This window comes from Aulostomus chinensis, chromosome 10 (genome assembly GCF_037954235.1).
Source record: "Aulostomus chinensis isolate RoL2024-O1b breed Wild chromosome 10, RoL_Achi_v1.0, whole genome shotgun sequence".
Taxonomy (NCBI): domain Eukaryota; kingdom Metazoa; phylum Chordata; class Actinopteri; order Syngnathiformes; family Aulostomidae; genus Aulostomus; species Aulostomus chinensis.
Window position 1 is genome coordinate 28,754,184 of NC_141329.1, and position 19,845 is coordinate 28,774,028.

Below are 19,845 nucleotides of genomic sequence, written 5' to 3' on the forward strand. Positions count from 1 at the left end.
AGGCTGATTTCATACATCCACATTTACAACCACCAGTTCTGACTGGACACAACAGAGCAGAGCTGCAAACAAAGCTGACCAGAATCATTGATAGGCATCAGCTGATCAATTCCAATCAATAACACACGGACATCAAGTTTTCTTCAAACCTGCAAAACAGCTTAGGGCAGCAAAACATGCAGTGACTCCTTTGTAACGGCCAGATGTGGTGAAACCATGTTTTTACACATCAGGTAAAGTGAAGCCTCGTGTTCATCTGTCGCCATGTGAGTCTGTGAAAACGGCATTAAGAAAGACGACCATGTGCCCTTTAATCAATCATCAAAATGACTAAAATGGCTCTCCCTGGCGGTGCAGAGAGCGAAAACAAACTGTTGAAAACTTTAGTTTCATGCAGGAAACCAGATTAGATTAAACCTGAGAACAACTTTTAGATTCAAAGTGAAGAATTTGAGAACCTGGCTTGATGCTGCGCTGCACCCAGAAAACCGTCATTTGAGAAGTGGTTCGCTTGTCACCATGGCAACAGACTTGACAAATCCTGAATCCATACTTTGTCTAAATAACCATCATGTTGTCATGGCAGCATCATTTTCGATCAGCTGATAAGCAGAGTGAGCGCTGGCTCGTCCTCTACGTCTGGACACCCAATAAACACCAGTCAGCGGCGATCATTTAACCACAAAAAAAGCTAAAATAAATTTGTGTTCATCCCACGTTTATGATTGAGCTCATCACACCAAAACTAGAAATGCTGCTTTAAATACCGTCAGCACGATCGTCGTCTAGTACCTTCAACTGAAATTTCTGTTCCTTTGATCATGTGCAACAATGAGCCCTCGATCCTCCAGGGTCCCAGTCCGGACAGGCCCTGGAACAAGTCCTTGAATGTCCTGGTCTGAGTTCAAAGGCTGGACTGACAGAACCCACGTGAGGCGTCTGGTTCAGACCCAGAAAGCACCTCCGGCTGGTTTCCTGTAAAGTGCTTTCAGCTCCAGACGTCCAGCAGGAAAGTGACAGTTTGTCGGTGAAGCTGAGGAGACGTAGGCTGAGCCGCCCCGGCAGAACCAGACAACCCCACACTGGTGACAAGAGCGTTTGTGAGTCACCGTGAAAAACAAACCCTGGTGACATCAAAGTGATGTCACACCCTCAGTGTCCAGCGTCTGATCCCACAGTGAAGTTACAACGATGACGAGACCTTTGACACATAAGTGGTCGAATGTTGTTAAAGTGTTGAAACGCTGATACAAAACTGGCAGCAGCACCAAAAAAAGGTGTGTGTGTTTTTACAAAATAACACAGGAACAGCAGGCCATTAGCTTAGCTTAGCACAAAGACTTGAAGTGAATGTAATAGGAGCCTGGAGTATTGATAGCGACTGATTTACACTGCATTTTATATATTGAATATTCATCAAGCCACTATTGCTAGCATGTGATGAGACTAGCTTAGCGCAAAGACTTGAAGTGAGTGGAGAGTGTTAGCCTGAGATTGACGTGCTGGACGTCCTTTCTTTACGTTTCAGGGTTAGGAAGCAGTCGGTGGTGTCTGAGTTTAGAATCAGTGTTTTAAAACTAGAAATGTTAGAATGACACCACTCCATCAAACTGATCAGTTCTCAAAGCAGCTTTACACGATCAGCGAAGAGCACAGCTAAACTTTACCAAAGCCTGAATGAATGTAGAGACCTGGATGCTGGGTTAGCACGGCCCCCTTTCTCTCCCCCCTGGTGCACAGATGCGGTTGTAGGTTTGTCAAATACGGGGCTTTCCTTTAGTGAACGAGGTGATTTCATCAAAATGGCGTGTGGCTTCGTCGAGGAGGTAAAGCCACATTTGTTTATTAGTAAGTTAGCCGGCCTGCAATGCTAACGTTAGCGGTTAGATCAGATAACTACGTTGTAAAATTCAGTCGTTGGACTAAAACGACACGACCATCCAGTATTTGTCTTGACGCCTCCGTGTCTACGTCACCTCCGGAGGCGCTAACTGTGTCGATCCCACTGCTTTTGTCCACTGTGACCTCAGAGAACGTCATCTGGGTTTTCCTGGATGGGCGTCCGGGTTTTATGCTGTCGCGGCCTCAGCGTGGCGAAGCAGGATGAGGCGGTGAGGGCGATGCGGCTCAGGCCCACGTTCAGGCAGTGGACCTCGGAGGTCACTGGCACCTCGGAGAAGAGGGCGCGGTCCCGGGACATCCGAACTGAGCCGCCACCGTCGCAGCTTTCAATATCTTTGACGATGTTGAGGATCTCCTGACGCTCCCCCTGTCGGGTCATACCCCGGATGTTCAAGATGGCCGACACATGCTTCTTTCTGACAACAAGAAAGAAAAAGATGAAAGTCTCTTTGTTGTTGGTTAAAAGTGAAGGAACGGGAAAGTCACGGAAGATGAAAATGATGAAAGAGACAAGAAGAAGAAGAAGAAGCAGAAGAAGAAGAAGGAGAAGAAGAAGAAGAAGAAGAAGAAGAAGAAGAAGAAGAAGAAGAAGAGTTGTCTGTACCTGACATCTGGAAACTCTCGGACCAGAACCCCAACCTCCATCTGGATGGATGGGACGTCCTCCAGCTGGAGGATCTCAGAGATGTGAGACAGAGCGCCGTCCAACCAGCTGGATGGAGACTCCTGACACACACACACACACACACACACACACACACACACACACACACACACACACACACACACACACACTCGTAAATCAAACATGGGATATTCCGCTTTACACAATGACAGTGCGTGTCATGACCTTTGACCTCGGACACTGACCAGGTCTTTGAAGAGGACTTTGATCTGCCTGCCTTCATCCCGGAGCCGGCCGGCCATCCTCTTCCTCATCTTCAGAGACGTGCAGATGATTCTGCCACGCATAACAGAGCGAAGGTACTCCATCACCACCCGCCGGTGGACCTCCGCCGTCAGAAGCTGGGAATGGAACACACACCCATGGCTGAGCCGTGTGTGTGTGTGTGTGTGTGTGTGTGTGTGTGTGTGTGTGTACCTGGTATGGCGGACTGTCCATCCTGTGATACTTTTTGAAGTATTCTTTGATCAGCGCTTCGATCTGTTCGTACGGCTCCGTGTTGCTCAGCCACTTCCTCTTCACCAGCCGCTCAAAGAAAGGCTGACACACACACACACACACACACACACACACACACACACACACACACACACAATGAAATGTATCAGTTCATTTAAATGAATTAAAACAAATCACAAGGATTAAAACTAGAAGAATACTTGAAGTATAAATTTATCAAAATCCACATTGAATAATCAAAATAAACCAAAATGAAGTGTAACCCACATCCTTGTCACACTGGAAATCAAAAGCCAAAAATAAACTAGTTTCAAAGTTCCTGAAAGAATAATGAAGTGATAATAAATCAAAGTGAGTCGAGCGTTTGAGCAAACACTCCCAGAATAAATCCAAGTTAAAGACTGACAGGACAAACACTCTCAGAGGTCAGAGGTCACACAGAGGCTTACCCTGATGTGCAGGTACAGACGCTCTGACAGAACTCGGACGCCTTGCTGGACGATGTGGTCCAGAGCCTTGTTGGCTCGCCGCAGAGAGTCCTCGCTGACAGACGGGTCGCACTGGGCACAGCGCTGCACGAAGCCTCTGAAGACACACACACACACACACACACACACACACACACACACACACACAGGAAGAATATTAGTATAAATCATGAATCAAAGGGTCAAGATGAAACGTTCGTCTTCGTGCTGGTGTGAAACTTGGTTCACAGTAATAAGCGCGTTGGCGCCGTTGGTACCTGAACGGAGGGCAGCAGTTGACCAGGGCGATGGTTTTGGACACGTATCCGTCCTCGTTGTCTCCGAACATGTTGCACTGCATCCCCTCATGAAACATCTCTGCTTTGCGTTGAAAACTAAAACCAAGAATCATCATCACCAAATCTTTAGGGACAGGTCTTCAAATATGACCAGTGACTCAATTACCCGCTGAAATACAGCCGGTGTGTGTGTGTGTGTGTGTGTGTGTGTGTGTGTGTGTGTGTGTGTGTGTGTGTGTGTGTGTGTGTGTGTGTGTGTGTGTGTGAGCGTACCTGTATAGGAAGTCGGCCAGCCCGTTAAGGCTGCACTGAGCCACCCTGGAGCCCAAACTCCTGTTGATGGAGGCGGAGCGTTCCAGATCCACCTGGAGCCTCTGACAACAACAACAACAACAAATCCTTGTTTCTGATGGTGGGACAGTCAAGGAGGGAAAATATGGAGGGAATTATTTTCTAAATGTTTCAATAATTAGTCGTCAGACTAAAATGTTAAAATGTCTTCAAGTTGAAGCTGAAACCTCTCTGCTCAGACACAGTTGGCTGTTATACTTTCTATGGCCACCGGAGGGGGGAAGCTGTGATTGTACTTCCTCTGTGTGTGTGTGTGTGTGTGTGTGTGTGTGTGTGTGTGTATGTGCGTGTGTGTGTATGTGCGTGTGTGCGTGTGTGAGAGGAAGTCCTTCATGTTGACTTTGGCTCTTGCTGAAGGACAAAACAATCAGTGAACAAAACGCACCTTTACGTAACTTCTTTAATAACCTTTATTTAAAACACCATTCAGAGACTCTGTGGGTGTGTGTGTGTGCGCGCACGCATGCGTGTGTGTTCAGAGACTCCGTGCAGAGAGGGGAGGGGCACGTACCTGGATGACGGTCTTGGCTAGACTGATGTGGTACTCCTCGATGTGCAGCGTCTCCATCCATCGCTTCTCCTCCTCCTCCAGGACCTGGCTCAGCTCCGTGGTCACGGTTGCCTGCAGCGGGACAAACACACCTGACACCTGATCACCTGCAGAGGAGCACCGCCGCCTCCCTTCCCACTGCGATGTGAACTAATCAACCTCATCCTGACTGTTTCTGATCACATGTGAGGTGGAGGAACGACACCTCGTCTCTGTACGAGGTGTCGTGAAGGTGAACTGAAGGAGTCTCTGACCCTGACGGAGTTGAGACAGTCCTGCTCCAGCCGCTCCACCTGCTCCGAGGGCAGCAGAGGACTCAGCTCAGCCCGGCTGAAGGGACTCGTGATGCACACGGTCCCCAAGACATCTCTGGGGACAGGACAGAACACAACCCATGAGCTCACACACTGACATGATGGACAAGTGTGTGTGTGTGTGTGTGTGTGTGTGTGTGTGTATACCTGTTGTATACATTGTGCAGCCAGTCCAACAGAGAGTAGATGTCTGTGATCTCCAGCTGGTTGTCAGTGATGGCCTGCAGTCGCCTAGCAACCGCCTGGTGGTAGCTCTGCACGTACACCTAGAGAAGGTCAAAGGTCAGAAGGGATCAGTGAGCTCACTCTGTCTCTAGTTGAAGTAGAAACTAGCGTGTTAGCAGCTCGCTAACATGCTGGTGCAGGGTCAGATGTTACCCTTCTAATTCCTCCAATCAGACACAAGTTGCAGTGACATCATTCCCTCTGCACATGCTCAGTTAGAACATCAGAGGAAACCCATTTCAGGAGAACTTTAGAGTCAGATGTCATTTTTGGTTTTCCTGCCGTCATCAAACTTTCGGGGATTCTAACGAGGGTCTACCGAGGCGTTCCAGCTCTGAGCAGTTCTCTAGTCTCCAAGTCTAACCTGGAAGGACTGGTACTCTTCGGGGTAGATTGACACCACGTTCCTCTTGGCGGAGCTAAGGTCCTCCACCACGCGGGCGCGAAGCCGATCCAGGTACCCCCCCAGTTCTCCGGCGGTGAACTCAGCCTTCTGGGGCAGGGAGCTGTCTGCAGCCTCCTCCACCGCCTCCCTCCACCGCTGCTTCAGCTGGCGAGGCCTCGGCCCGCTGGGCGCCGCAGCCTCACTGAGGGCCCAGTCTTTATCCGTCTGTTCCTCCTGCTGGAGGACCTGACACACAGACCCCTGATGTCAGCACCATCCCACACCTGAGAGCGTTACCGTGGCAGTGGCAGTGCTCACCTGAACCACCAGGCCCAGGTTCGGCCCGGCGGTGGGCGACCGCAGAGACTCTCTCACCACGGCCCACAGCTCCTTCTGCAGCTCCTCGTACAGCAGCTCCACGTCCTTGGCCTTGCGACGGCTGCCATCTTTGACACTCGGGCTGGCGACGTCCTCCAGCTGCGTCACGGTGTCCCCGTTGTTACACTCCTGCTCCAGTTCCAGGATGTGGGTGTCGGCCAGGAAGAGGTCGCGCTTCTTGACCAGCTGCAGGATCTCCAGGACTGAAGGACACAGGACATGTTAGGACTCTCTGATCCTCGCCACTCAAGGTTGTTACACAAGCACTTGTTGTTCTGTTGTTGTTCCTGCAGACGCGCTGCTGGACCGTTGGTGTGGAACTTCCTGAGGAACCAATCTTGCTTCAACTTCATCAGCCCAGGCCGCTTTGTCTCGAGAGAACCTTTTCAGAAATGTTTAGAACGTTTCAGAGTCTGAAGATCTCAACGGGAGAGGAAACCCACTGGCACTTGATTTCATGGTAAAAATCTTCCTGACAAAGAACACAACACAACACAGAAGGCAGAAGGTGTGGCAAGTTGGTGTGAAATGCATTCTGGGAAAGATAACGACCAGCCTGGGAATGATGTGATGTGGTTTTAATGTTACATAATGTAATTATTCTCTACATTGTTTTTATCTCTTCCTGCATCATACAGTCAGCCCAACAGAAGAAGAGGATGGCGCGCGCGCACACACACACACACACGCACACACACACACACACACACACACACACACACACACACACACACACACACACACACACGCACACACCAATGCCCAGAGGAAGATCATCTCCATAAACAGAACAATGTGAGCAGGATGTCACACACGTGTTGGTGTTCTATGTGATGCGTTCAGGCTGACAGTAGAATAAAGTTTGGTTTCTGTTCTTCTTGAGAGGTCAAAGGTCGCAGCATGAACTCTAACAGATTAATACTCTACAAGGGGGTATCCCCTCTGTGGGGTCTTGGAGGGGAACCAGAGGTGTGCCTGTTTCCCCACAAGCACGTGATGGCAGCTGAGCATCACTTTAAGATCCCCAGGAGGAAAACTGGTGTCTGACTGCAGCTCATCAGAGCCAAAGGTCACGGAGAAATCATGCATTTAAAAGGGTTAAAACACACGGCAACAAACGAGGAGTCAAAATCCTCTCTGACGGCGTTGGTGTGTTCAAATCCTTCCAGACCTCAGCTGCTCATCACGGACCGGTGTCAGGTGAGATCCCAGCACTGACCAACCTGACCGCACACGCACGTGTTCATCACATCGGTGTGTTCCCTCCACAGAAACACTGCCTACATTGTTAAGCTTGAGGCCTCAGAGGAAATCTGTTCCAGCTGCAATGATGAAGCCCCGCCCACCTCCACCCTCTTCTCATACCAACACGCCAGCGGAGGCACGTCCGAGTCATCACAGCCGGGGTTTTAACCTGAGCGGCCAGTTCCCTTAGCAGCCTACAGGGGAGCTCTGAGTGCGGCGAGGACTCTCTCACCTCTCAGGGTAATAAGACCTCAGTAACCATTCATCGCTGTGCCAGCATAGCGAGGGCTGCGTTCAGGCCCCTCCCCCTTCACAGTTGGCCCGTGAGCTGTTTCATGACACAAACCAACACGCTGCTAAAACTAGACAGAGCCCTGCTGCCCTGCTGCCCTGCGATTCAGCCAGTGGGGGGCAGAGTGACACCAAAACACAAACAGACACAGACTCAAACGAGTTCAGACCAACAAGAGGATCGTGAGGCACAGACATACAGTGTGACACTGACACAGCATCCGCCAGAACGCCATTCAGCAGTGGTGATGTCATGACCCAGACACCACGGCTGTGGTGATGTCACGAGGGGGTAGGTTGTATTATAAACTAATATATATTTTAGCTGCTTTTTTCTTCAGTTCCACAGTCTTCAGTTATGGCGCCACGCCCACCATGAACCACTCCAGCTGTGGAGTCCCACAAATGGCGTTTCCTGTCCACCCTGATGTCACCTTCAACACTGGCCATCTAGAATAAAAGCTTCTGATTTATTTTACTCAAAATTACATTGAGAAGTGTTGACGGCAAAGACAAGTCCCATGACCTCCACGAACACTCCCTCTGACAGACTGTTGCTGTGACTGTTGATGTTCATCGCTCTCCAATATGAACGTCAAGACTTGTAAGAACGCTTACAGCTTCTACACCTGCTGGAAGTGGACGTCACATGACGGAGAAGTTTTCACAGGTGAAGTTTCTAAAAAAACTACGAATACCAGAGAGAAACTGTGTTGCTCCACATCAGTCACATGACCTCTGGATCTGCTGAGCTCTTGTCCCTCAGATGAGGAAGAATGTGAAGGAAGAGTTCAGATTACACACCTGCACAATACTGCTACTGTTCACAAACACACACACACACACACACACACACACACACACACACACACACACACACACACACACCAGGTGAGTGTGGTGAGTCTGAACTCATATGACTCAGCGTTTACATTCTAAGGGTCACATGAGTCTTATTTCCCACAGTCAGCACTTTTCTACAGCAGGTACAGTTGTAGTCCAACAGGAAGTGATCATGTTTGGGTTGAGGTGTGTCTGTAGTCCAACAGGAAGTGATCATGTTTGGGTTGAGGTCTGTTTGTATGGGATGTCCCGACTGAGGAGTTTTACATGTATTTTAAAGTTGGGACGCAGGACAAGATCTAATTTCAGGTGTGAAACTTTGTGTTTCACATTAAATATGACAAGAAAATATGTGTCCTTCAGGTAGGAAAACTTGTTTTATGGAAACAAGCTGTTCATTCATCAACAAGAGTATAGAGTGAGTTTCACTGTTCCAGTTTGAGCTCAAACTTGGTGATCCTTGTCTGAAGTTCATCCTGTCAGAGACACGCCGGCAACTCGAGAGTTGAGTTCCCAGCCACTTTGAAAGTGTCAGATAAGTGACTATCAGTGTGCAGGCGGCTCTGACAGGAAGTCATCGGCCAGCAGATACTTGGTCAGGAACAGAGTTTTGGCGCCGGACGGAGTGACAGACGCTCTGATCATCGACGACCAGCTCTTACCGCCTGAGCTGTCTGAGCTACATGAGCGAGAGCGGCGTCAAGCACAAACCATCAGATGTGACCTATGATGACACTGTGACTCGTTAACTTCCATCTGATCTATGAACACTGGTTCATCACAAGTGTCTCCTGCCAGAGACAGGCTGGCGTTCTCCCTCACCGGTGCCCCGTGGCCTCTGGACACACAGGACTGCTCCAGGTTCAAACAGTCAGGCCTGCATCCTCGATGGTGCCCAGGACGTTATCGTCCTCTTATCGTCTTTCAGCGAGTGTTTGAGATGAAGATGTCTGATGCAGCGCTGCATTCCAGATGTGCAGATGTGTATCAGGTGGATGTGCTTGCTACGGGAACGCCAGGATGTGTGACAACAAGCAGCAGCAGAGACGACGGAGTCAAACTCAGGTCAGGAGACTTTGTGAGCATGTTAGCCTGCATGAGTCTGGACTCTGGACCCGACACTTGGGTTCAGTTTGAAGTGTTTCCACTTTTCTTGGTCTAATTTGAGCTGAAGCTCTGACAGAGTGAGAGCAGTACGGTTTCTGGTCCCAGAGTTGTGGCATTCCTTCTTTGTTAGTACAGAAAACTTCCCGCAGCTCAGCAGAGACGCAACAGCGGCAGCTTTGTGTCGACACCAAACAACACTGATGCAGGTCCAAACATGGCCGACGCTTTGACTCGTGTTTAGCAATCACACAGTAAGCTGATCTGCTGGAACGCTGCTGGAACAAACCTGTGGAGCATCCAGAACGCCATCGAACGCCCCGGACGAGAAAATGATATCTGGACAATCCAAGAAATCTGGAGGAGCAACAAAAGTCCCGCAAAACCAATCACTGATTAATAAACAATAATCAATCAAGGATTGTGTGTCAGTGGGAGACGGGGGGGGGGGACTGGGAAATCACTCGTCGAACATGTAAACAAGGGTGTGGAGGAACACACGCGCGCATGCGAATCATTGACGACTAAACAGTAAACACAACAGTATAAACAATAGAAAGTTTCCAGGACCGCCTGGCAACACACACTCGTTTGTTCTTCTGTGTTTGTGAGGACCTACTGACCTCATGTCCTCACAATGATGGTTAAAACACACACATGCACACACACCAACATGATGCCCCTCCTACTATAACAGGAGAGCCAATCACATGGCAGGACAGCCGTAAGACCGGAGGGCTTACCTGACAGTGGCTCCCGGGGTTTGACCACCTCCACTGGAACCTCCTGCACCGGCGGCTCCTCAGGACCCTGCGAGGAGCGGTCAGCCATGGACTCCCTCTTCATCTTGCCCAGACCGACCATCTTCATGAAGGACAGGCGGCGGCTGCTGGAGTCACACTCGCTCTCCGAGCAGTTCGGCTCGCCGTTAGTGAGTGACTCCTTCCGGAAGCTGAGCGTGTCGCGATATTTCCCTGCAAACCTGCGATGGAGGGAAACACCAGAATGAGCAACATCCCGCCCCCCCGTACGTCAGGACTCATGACCCCTCCGCACCTGAGCAGACTTCCCTCGGAGCTCCTCCTGCCTCTTTTCTTCTTCTCGGCAGGTGATGGCGTTCCCTGTAGGGAATTCTGTGGCGAGGGTGAGGCGCTTCCTTTGCTCCTGCCTGACATCCTCAGGTTCTTGCCCAGCTTCCCCAGCGTCTTCAGGGGGGACGTGAACTTGAACGAACCCTTCCCCAACCCGCCGCCTCCTTTCCCCTTCCTCCCCTCATTGGCCTCGTTTTCATCCTCCTCATCCTCGAACGGGTTTCGGTCGCGTGGCACATCACCATCGAGCAGGGAGCTGCCCGGTGACCAGTGGCTGCCACGGCCACCGTTGCCATGGATGCTGTCATCACCATTGTCGAAGGGGTTGTGATGGTGGGGGGTGAAGTTGAGACTCATCCTGCGTAGGATTAAGGCGTTGTCTAGTCTGGGACCGCTGCCCTTCAGGAGCACTGGGAGGTTCTTGAGGATGGGCATGATGGTGCTGGGGGGGGGGCAAGGGAGGAATCTGGGGAGAGAGGAGGACACGATGAGCATCCTGAGACCATCGTGTCATCACGACCATGTTGAACACAGTCCCATCCAGGAGGTCAAAGTTCACGCAGGCATTGACTCTGATGACCCTGAAGGGTCCGATTGGCTCCTGGTCTGTTTTCACCACCCCAGCAGTCTGGCAGGTGTGTTTACCTGCAGGTAACCGTAGCAACAGCGCCAATGTCAGAGCTGTTACAGTTATAAACCAGCATGTTCCCGTGGCGATAAACGCTCATAAACCCATTACTCATTAACCGATGGAGGCAATTGCCTGCAATAATCCCTGGAGAACCCTTATCAAGATGGTTCACAGTTTCCGTTTGAAAGACACGAGACCTGATGTTCTAAAGGTTCCTCACAGGTGACACGAGTCCTGAACCTTTACAGAACCCTGGAGAAAACGTCCTCCTCTGGTTCTGAAAATGCTGCAATTCAAAGTGTGGAGAACATTCAATTGTGGTTATTCAATGTCTGGACTGTAGTATGACTGTCTTCAATGGAACATTCCCTTTGGGACATTTGAAGAACAAAAGTTCTCCAGCAGAACATTCAGAACTTCCCAAGTTCAGAGAACTCCAGGCCTCTTGCTAACCGAGGTTCACACGTCACCTCAGAACATTCACAAGATGTTGAAGTGATGTTACAGGAGCTTTCTTCGATGTTCTACTTGCATCCCTGTTGACGTTCCCAGAGCAACTGGAATGTTCCCAGATGCTCACGAAACTCTCAGGGATGTTCTCAGAATGTTGAGGGGAAAACCTGTGCTCTTCAGAACTATGCGTGAACTGAGCTGGGCGGAACCAGCAGAACTCCGTCCAAGTGTCCTAGAGATGCAGGATGCTGGGCAGACCAGTGATGATGTCATCAGCATGAGGCAAACTGCAGCATCCAGGTGACACATTCAAGTTCCTGGTTCTTCTGACTGGTACAACTGAATCTGTGTGCGTGTGTGTGTGTGTGTGTGTGTGTGTGTGTGTGTGTGTGAGAGTGAGAGAGAGAGAGAGGTGGACTGGGAGCGGATGTTGTTCATGTTGTTGGTTTCCAGTCTCACCAGCTCAGGACACACTGCTGCCAGAAATAGACACACACACACACACACACACACACACACACACACACACACACACACACACACACGCGCGCGTTGGTGAAGTGGGAAGTGATTCAGCAGCATTGGTTCCATAAATACCCAGCAGCCCCGGCTGCAGGTCAGGAAACCCACACGAAGCCCGGTGGCGCTGTTTTCTTCAAGAGGGTCGCAGGGCATCACGGAAGCTTCTGGACACAAACAATGAAGCAGGAAAGACGCCGATAGTGTGACGGACAGAGCTGAGGACTCCTGGGTCTCCGCAGGTCCAGGTGGGTGGGGCCCAGAGCGCTGGACGGTCGGGGATTAGCGGCGTGAGTGAGACGCACTTTTCATCTGAAGGTTAAACCAACATCACTTATTCCTCTGATCCTCAACAGTTTATTCATGACAGAAATTCAGATGGAAATAAACAGAGGACTACAACTCCCATCAGCTGTCAGGACTCAAACTCGTGGTGGAGTGTGACTGAAGAGTGTTTAGGGTGGAGTTGATTCAGCTGATCCAGCTTCAGTTCTACACATTCATCAACACGTGAAGGTGAAAAGTTCGCAACCTGTCAACGTGACCAAACAGGAAACCAGGAAGTGGAGCTGATATCCAATCAGACGGTAGCACCAACCTAAGCCTTGACCTGTAGCGTGTGTGTGTGTGTGCACGCGCATGTGTGCGTGTGTGTGCGAGGCTAGCGGCCCTGAAGATAACATGATGATGAATGTCACTGACGGGAACAACACAGAACACTCATCCACCCAAAAATAAAAACATGCTGTGATTGTCATCTTCTTCTGCATCGACTAAACGTCACGGAGGAACCCAACGACTCCCAGATATAAAATGAAATAGAAAATATCCAAAACGTTCACCTGCACCCAGTAAAAGACAACTAAAACACCTATTTTCTCACCTTTGTTCTCAGAAATATCGAAGGAGGAACATCTTGTTGTTATTTTTTTAAATGAGAACTTCTAGTTCTAGTTAGTTAGTTTTTCTAAATAAGCACCTAAGATGGCGGATGGCGATGAGAGCCTTGGATTAGCGAGATGATGTCTGAGTCCATGAAAGACCAGTGAGACGGCGCAAGAGCCGTTAGCTCGCTGGGTCAAGTATCACGTACTTGTACGTGTGATTATACTATCCCGGTGGTAGAGTACCACGTTATGTATCGCATCATACTGTGTTCTGATATTAACATCAGCTGTCACAGCGCCATCATCAGGACGAGTAATGACAGCCAGCTGTAGAAGAACTGTCCATCTCTGTGAGGACCTTCCTAGCCACAGGTTCACACTGGAACATTACAGCATGGAACAGTTCCACGGTGGCCAGTTAGTTCTTCATTCAAACTCTGAAACAATTCAACATTTTAGAATTGTCCTGCAGCAGCCCTTTAATGCTGTCAGTGCCGTCTACACAACAAGGTTAGTTCACACAATCCTAGCAACACACACACACACACACACACTCAGGACAGACAAGAGGAGCGCCATCTGTCTCCAGCAGGAATCTGACAGGAATGCCAAGTGGACGAGGTCTCAGTTGGACTGTGGGCCGTCACCTGACTGCGTCTCTGCTCACTCGGGTCCATAAAGCCTCTCTATCTGGACACTGAATCCTCGATTTCCCACAGTGCAACTGTCTATGACAGTTGACAGGACGTCGCCATTGGGGACAGCTTGAATCACCCCATCATGTGACGGGTGAATAAACCGCCAGCGTCACATTTACATTTGGCTGCTGCAACATCTGGAGGCTGGCAGCTGCTCCGTTCCAAACTCCACTCAGAAACTGGCCTTTTAAAGGTCGCTGGCTTGTTGTGGTGAGAGGAGCCCAGACGAAGAGTTCACTCAGGATTCACGCAGGACGACTTCCTGATGTCGACGCTTCGGCTGTACTCCGATTCCTTTACTACGGTTAAATCAGAGTCAAATCTGCGCTGGAAGCCGTCATCCACGCAATCATGTGACTCTGAGGAGGACGGCGGGACATTGACAATCGGGAAATGTGAAGTTAGGAAACAAAGTTCCTCACAAGAATAGTTCTTGGCTTCAGGTTGGACTAAATGAAACTTTTTGCACTGATATCCAAGTTTGTGCAAAGTTCCATCAAGAAAGTCTGCAGGTCTCCAGGAGCATGCCAAAATTTCAAAATAAAAGCACTGTAAATATTAAATAAACAACAGCCTTTATTTACTGGATTTGAAGTCTGGGTTAAATGTTCAACTCATCCTCAAGAAGTTTTTTCCAACCATGAAAAGTAGAACATCAGCAGAGGCGCGTCAGAGTGGATGATTGACGAGACGCCCTGATAAACTTCAGCTTTACTGGCTCCAAAGTCCCGTCAGGCTCCTCGCTGACGTCCTGACTCAGCGACTGGGATGGTCCTGGTCTGGGCGGCACTGATCAATGTGTATTGATTATCTGATCATCTGTTTGATCAGCAGGACGGCAGCACCACTGGGAACTGATGAGGAACGCGCAGTTGTATGAAACCTGCACCGACTGATTCCGCCTGAACTCGTCTCAGATCCTAACACTTCTGTTAGCGTGTTCTTCCTCCAGCCCACGCGTGCTCGAGGTCACGCTCGCCGTCTGACCTCCGTGAGCGCTCAGCTCAGCACCCCTGGTGACAGACAACAGCTGGACCACCATCTCCACCAGCAGTGGAATGTGAGGCTGTTGGGTAAACGCCACTGGCCAGGCGCCACGGTAACAGCAGCTGGGATGCAATGTCTCACACACACACACTAACCAGTGTGTGTGTGTGTGTGTGTGTGTGTGTGTGTGTGTGTGTGTGTGTGTAAAACTATGAGAAATTAAAGTGAGGAGAGTTGGACCGGGGTTGTCTATCTGAGGTCCAAGGCCCCGGGTCGCGATGTGCTGCTGACTGGAGCAACACACTGACATCAGACTCAAGGATCCTTGGCGCCAGGTTGGCGACTGTTCAGCCTCAATTTGGTATTTAGAGGCGAGTGATCGAACCACAGCACTAAGAGGTGGTCATTAGACACCTGAGTATTCACAGGGGTCTTCCAGGTGTGACATCACTCAACCAATCAGGGAGCCTGGTGTTGTTCCCTCTAAGCCCAGGTTACTCCAGGACTGGGAGCGTTGCTGTTCAGTGGTGCATGAGTACATCATAAATGGGAGCATCAGAGGTGGAGCAGGTGTGGGGGAGGAGGTGGAGCAGGTGTGGAGGGAGGTGGAGCAGGTGTGGAGGGAGGTGGAGCAGGTGTGGGGGAGGAGGTGGAGCAGGTGTGGAGGGAGGTGGAGCAGGTGTGGAGGGAGGTGGAGCAGGTGTGGGGGGAGGTGGAGCTGGTGTGGGGGAGGAGGAGGAGCAGGTGTGGAGGGAGGTGGAGCAGGTGTGGAGGGAGGTGGAGCAGGTGTGGGGGAGGAGGTGGAGCAGGTGTGGGGGAGGAGGTGGAGCAGGTGTGGAGGGAGGTGGAGCAGGTGTGGAGGGAGGTGGAGCAGGTGTGGGGGGAGGTGGAGCTGGTGTGGGTCACAGGTGACTACATATTCGGACCTGACCATCGTCTCTGATGCGACCTGATTCCTTCCTGGTTTGACCTCGTTACTCGCGTTCGTTCTCGCCATCTTCAGGGAAACGGAGCGACTCTGTTGTCAAAGCGAGACATGATGGAGACGCGTCAGCGGGCAAAGATGGACGCTGCTCCCACCCTCCAGGTGGTTCAGGGCTGTGAAGGGTTTGTGGTCCAGCGGGCGTGTCTGTTCTCATGGTGTTCTTTTCCATGGTGTTTTATTGAATTGCAGATCAAAGTTTAACCAGGTGGGCGGCGAGCTCGACTCACTTCCTGTGTTTAACTAAAGGTGCCACTTGTTTGCTCTCATTAAACTCTAATGACCAAACAACACTGACTTAGCAACAATGAAAGGATCAATGCGATGCTCGTCGAGACAACAAGACTGTGAAATGGCTGATTTTTCCGAACGCGTCGTCTCCATTGGCCTCCGGCTGCTGAGGTCAAGACCGCCGGAGCAGCAGAGCAAATCCGCCCAAAGACGTCAGCGGCTTGAAAAACGTTTCCTAAAGGAACAAAAACACCCCGACTTCTTTATGTATTTTATGGCAGTAAAGACTTTTTAAGCCTCTCAGGAAACCAGTGGCTGTCCATTATTGTCACGTGTTACTGGTACCAGTCAGCGATTCAGGGATGAAGCAACTGGAGGAAAGTTGTGTGATGAGTTTAGTCGCTGGTCAGTAAAGAGGTCAAAGGTCAGAAGTTCCTGTGCAGGGCAGAGACCCGTTCACGCCACAGTTCTTCTTCTTTCTATCGTTCAGCAGGAAGTTAAATCGTCGGCATCAGCAGGCTGAATTCCCCCCCCCCGACAGCTGCTTCTGTTTCTCCGCCAGCTTTGATTTCTTTCTCCATTCACTCGTTCATTCATTCACTCCTTCGCTCCGTTTATTTTACTTTGTAATTTCATCCAGCATCCAGCAGCGTTCCTGCCGCCCGAGCGGAGACGGACGGCAGGAAGCTCAGGAAGTAGAGAGACGGATGTGGACTTGAATGCAGCTTCATTAAAAATCAAGGCACTGCAGGACGCTCTAACAACGGGTCAGTGAATGCAACCCTGGAGAAAACCTCAGCGGGAAGATGTCAGACGTCTCTGAGTCGGACGCATCATGTGACCTGCCGACATCATCAACATGTCAACAAACAACCTCCTCTGAGCAGCAGACGCTAGTTCACCAATTTGATTCCGGAGCTTCTCCGTGTTTCTGCTGCCAGGCAAGGATGACCTTGAGGGACAGGCGTGACCGGCGGCGATGACACGCTCACAGACACTTGATGATCGTGATTATAGTATTTATGAACACCAAGTTTACTAAACAGATGTGGTGATGCATTTTTTTCAGATTTGAGTGAAATCAAGGTGTTTATTCTGAATAAAATGGGAAATTTTGATTGTCGTGTTCGTTTATCTCTGACTGGGACGTTTGACATTTGCTAAACATATTGATTATTGATAGATTTTGATTTTTATGTAGAATCGCCACAAACAGAAAAAGTCATCCGTTTCGTGTGGGATGGCGAGCAGCTGCTGTAATTACACATTTATTAAGCGCCTTAACAAGCTGGTGCTGCTCGGCCTTGCAATACTACGCCGCTCCTGAGGGGGCGACAGAGCCACCGCAGCTTGACGAAGCAGCGGTCCAGACAGTCGCATGGCGCAGGACGCTCATTGACCACGTGTAACGGTGATGTCACAGAGCCGTACGTCTGGTCAGACTCAAACATCGGCATTTAACAAGTTGTAGAATTAACATCCTAGCTTGTTTGTATGTGGGCGGGGCTAAAGGCTGCGTGCCGCGAGCTTGCACAGTTACACTGGGGTGAAACCACCTGTTCAGGAAACCTCTTTACTTTTTGGGGGTTTGTGAACTTTAAAACCATTTATCTTATGATCCCAATCAAAACTCGCCATTGTGGGTTGCTGCTAGCGTGCTAGCTAGCTCAGAGAGGTTGTTGTTTCACGTGGCGAGACTTTACAAATGGCCTCGGGCAGGAAGTGGCCAGGAAGTTAGTCTGGAGAACAACCTGAATCTATCACAGCAGCCTGGCAGAGAAAATAAGTGAAAGTTTCATAAAATGAGATTTCCTGAGGCAAAGAGTAACAGAAGTAAACGTCAGTCTGCAGCAGAGGGGCTGATAAGGAGAGCTGCTGCCTGGCGAGTTACTGATCAACACGACCGGAACCTTCCACCGTGAAGGTCAAGAAACGATCCTCCACACAGTTGGTTGATCAGTGATATTTCCTGCAGCCATGAACGCACCACGTCACCTCACACTGACAGCGGTCCGGACCCTGCTCAACAGGAGCGGTCCACCCTGCGGCCCGAGTGCGGCCATCACCCGTGAGAGGCTCGGCTGGTTTCAGCCTCTCATCTCTTTAAACTTTAGACTTTCCCAAGGACAGACCCCCCCCCCCCCCACACACACACACACACACACACAGCATTTTCACACATTTGTAATAATTTGCTCTTAAAAATTTCAACAGAGAAACACGTTCCTTAAATGGACGGGTGGCGAAGTCCCGAAAACTGCTCATTCGTATTAAAATCAACATTAATTTTAATATTAATGTCGGTTAATCTACAAACACCCAACAAACGGTCCTGCGGCTCCGCCATGAACTCACCGCAGCGGTCCATGGTGGCGGGTCAGCGGCTCGAGCTCTGGTCGTCACGGCGAGACAAGCACATCCACACGGGAGCAGATCTCCCGGTTCTTCGGTTAACTCCACCGGCCGAGTGCAGACAGGCAGGAGGACCCTGCTGATGCGTTCAGGCGCCGTCGGATGTGTCACAACTTGAGAGGGAGCGCTGGTGAGGCTCAAGGGAGGTTTGCGGTGGTGTAGGAGGCGTCTGGAACCGGGTTTAATCCGGATTCACAGAGTCACTGCAGCAGTCTGACACGTTAAAACGAGTCTATTTGATTTTGGTTCTCAGCAGCAACAGCGACCTCTGCTGCCCCGCCTGGAGATTACAGGACGCCATGTCAACTCTGTGTGTTGTGTCATTTTTCTGGGTGAAGCAGGAGAGGAGGCGGGACCGAATCGTACCTGACGACGACCTGGACGGTTTGACAGACATTTTTGGCCAGTTTAGCCATTGTTAGCTGTCACCCTCCTTTAGCTTCAAGCTAAATATACATGGCTGGTTCTTCCTGCATTCTGGAGTCACGAGGAAGTAACGCAGGGAAAAAAAAACATCTTAGACGACTATTAGTGAGTCCTTGAAAGACAAAAGGCAGTTTCATGCTGCAGCTTATAAAACTCAATTGTGGGTTCTGTTGTCTGTTGGAACGTCCTCCCACCAAACACACCAACCTTTATGCCTTCTCCAGCTCTTAGCTAGCAGACGGAGACGTTCCGAGACCTCCACACACCTGCTTTCCTTCCAGCTGAGCTTGGAATTTTTTAAAGTTCTCCTTTGGAAATTTCAACTCGAGCCCCTCATGAGGATGGATGTCCTACTCAGAGGCTCAGAGACACACGACAAACGCTGAAGTCTTCTAATATTACAAGACTTTTCCGTTAGCTGGAGACGTGCAGCACGTTAGCAACGCCTCTTATGAGGCAAATCACGTAACTAAAAGAAGGCTTTTCATTTCACTCGGCCTGGATATGGTCTGGTGGTAAATGTTACATGTTTACAGTGTAGTGACGGAACACCTGAGGACAGGTCACCTGCCGTGGACACTGGTACTGCCCCCTACAGGTGGGAGGAGCTACGACAGCTATAGGAACATTTAACTGAAGAATCCAGAGCAGCTGAGTAACGGCGGCTCCCGGATCAGCCAGAACCTTCACCCCGTAGTTCAATGTCAAACTACTTCCTATCTCTAGGCTTCAGGAAAATTCCCACTTTTCATTCATCAACAATGTTATTAGTGTGTCTGCATTCCTGTCGCTGCGAGTCATCGGTCATCTGCTGCTAAACACACACACACACACACACACACACACACACACACACACACACACACACAGACAAAAGAGTTGACACAATACTCATTAACTTTCAACACACATGTTTGCTCGGCTTTAGAGGACCTGGTATTGACTGATGTTTATTTCCTGGAGATGTGGTTGAACTCTAACCTGTTCGAGTGTCGACCCGGACTTTGACCCTGGTGCTGTCACACTTAAA

At 50.1% G+C, this 19,845-nt stretch overlaps 1 protein-coding gene across 2 annotated transcripts in view; it reads right to left on the bottom strand.

Moving 5' to 3' along the window:
• Positions 1-701: 701 nt before the first annotated feature.
• exoc3l2b (exocyst complex component 3-like 2b) overlaps positions 702-19,845 on the bottom strand; it is a 26,702-nt gene continuing 7,558 nt past the window's right edge. The window contains exons 1-15 of one of the 2 annotated variants that reach the window (XM_086216935.1): positions 18,333-18,668; positions 10,555-11,055; positions 10,242-10,480; positions 5,956-6,218; positions 5,617-5,883; positions 5,175-5,293; positions 4,968-5,082; positions 4,675-4,785; positions 4,086-4,186; positions 3,792-3,908; positions 3,496-3,631; positions 3,005-3,127; positions 2,773-2,928; positions 2,507-2,628; positions 702-2,318 (exon numbers count right to left, since the gene is read on the bottom strand). In XM_086216935.1, coding sequence (XP_086073061.1) covers positions 2,027-2,318; positions 2,507-2,628; positions 2,773-2,928; positions 3,005-3,127; positions 3,496-3,631; positions 3,792-3,908; positions 4,086-4,186; positions 4,675-4,785; positions 4,968-5,082; positions 5,175-5,293; positions 5,617-5,883; positions 5,956-6,218; positions 10,242-10,480; positions 10,555-11,024 — 2,631 coding nt within the window. In that variant the 5' untranslated portion in view covers positions 11,025-11,055; positions 18,333-18,668 and the 3' untranslated portion in view covers positions 702-2,026. Of the gene's footprint in view, positions 2,319-2,506; positions 2,629-2,772; positions 2,929-3,004; positions 3,128-3,495; positions 3,632-3,791; positions 3,909-4,085; positions 4,187-4,674; positions 4,786-4,967; positions 5,083-5,174; positions 5,294-5,616; positions 5,884-5,955; positions 6,219-10,241; positions 10,481-10,554; positions 11,056-18,332; positions 18,669-19,845 lie in introns of those variants that run through there. The other variant, XM_086216936.1, reaches the window with a different exon arrangement.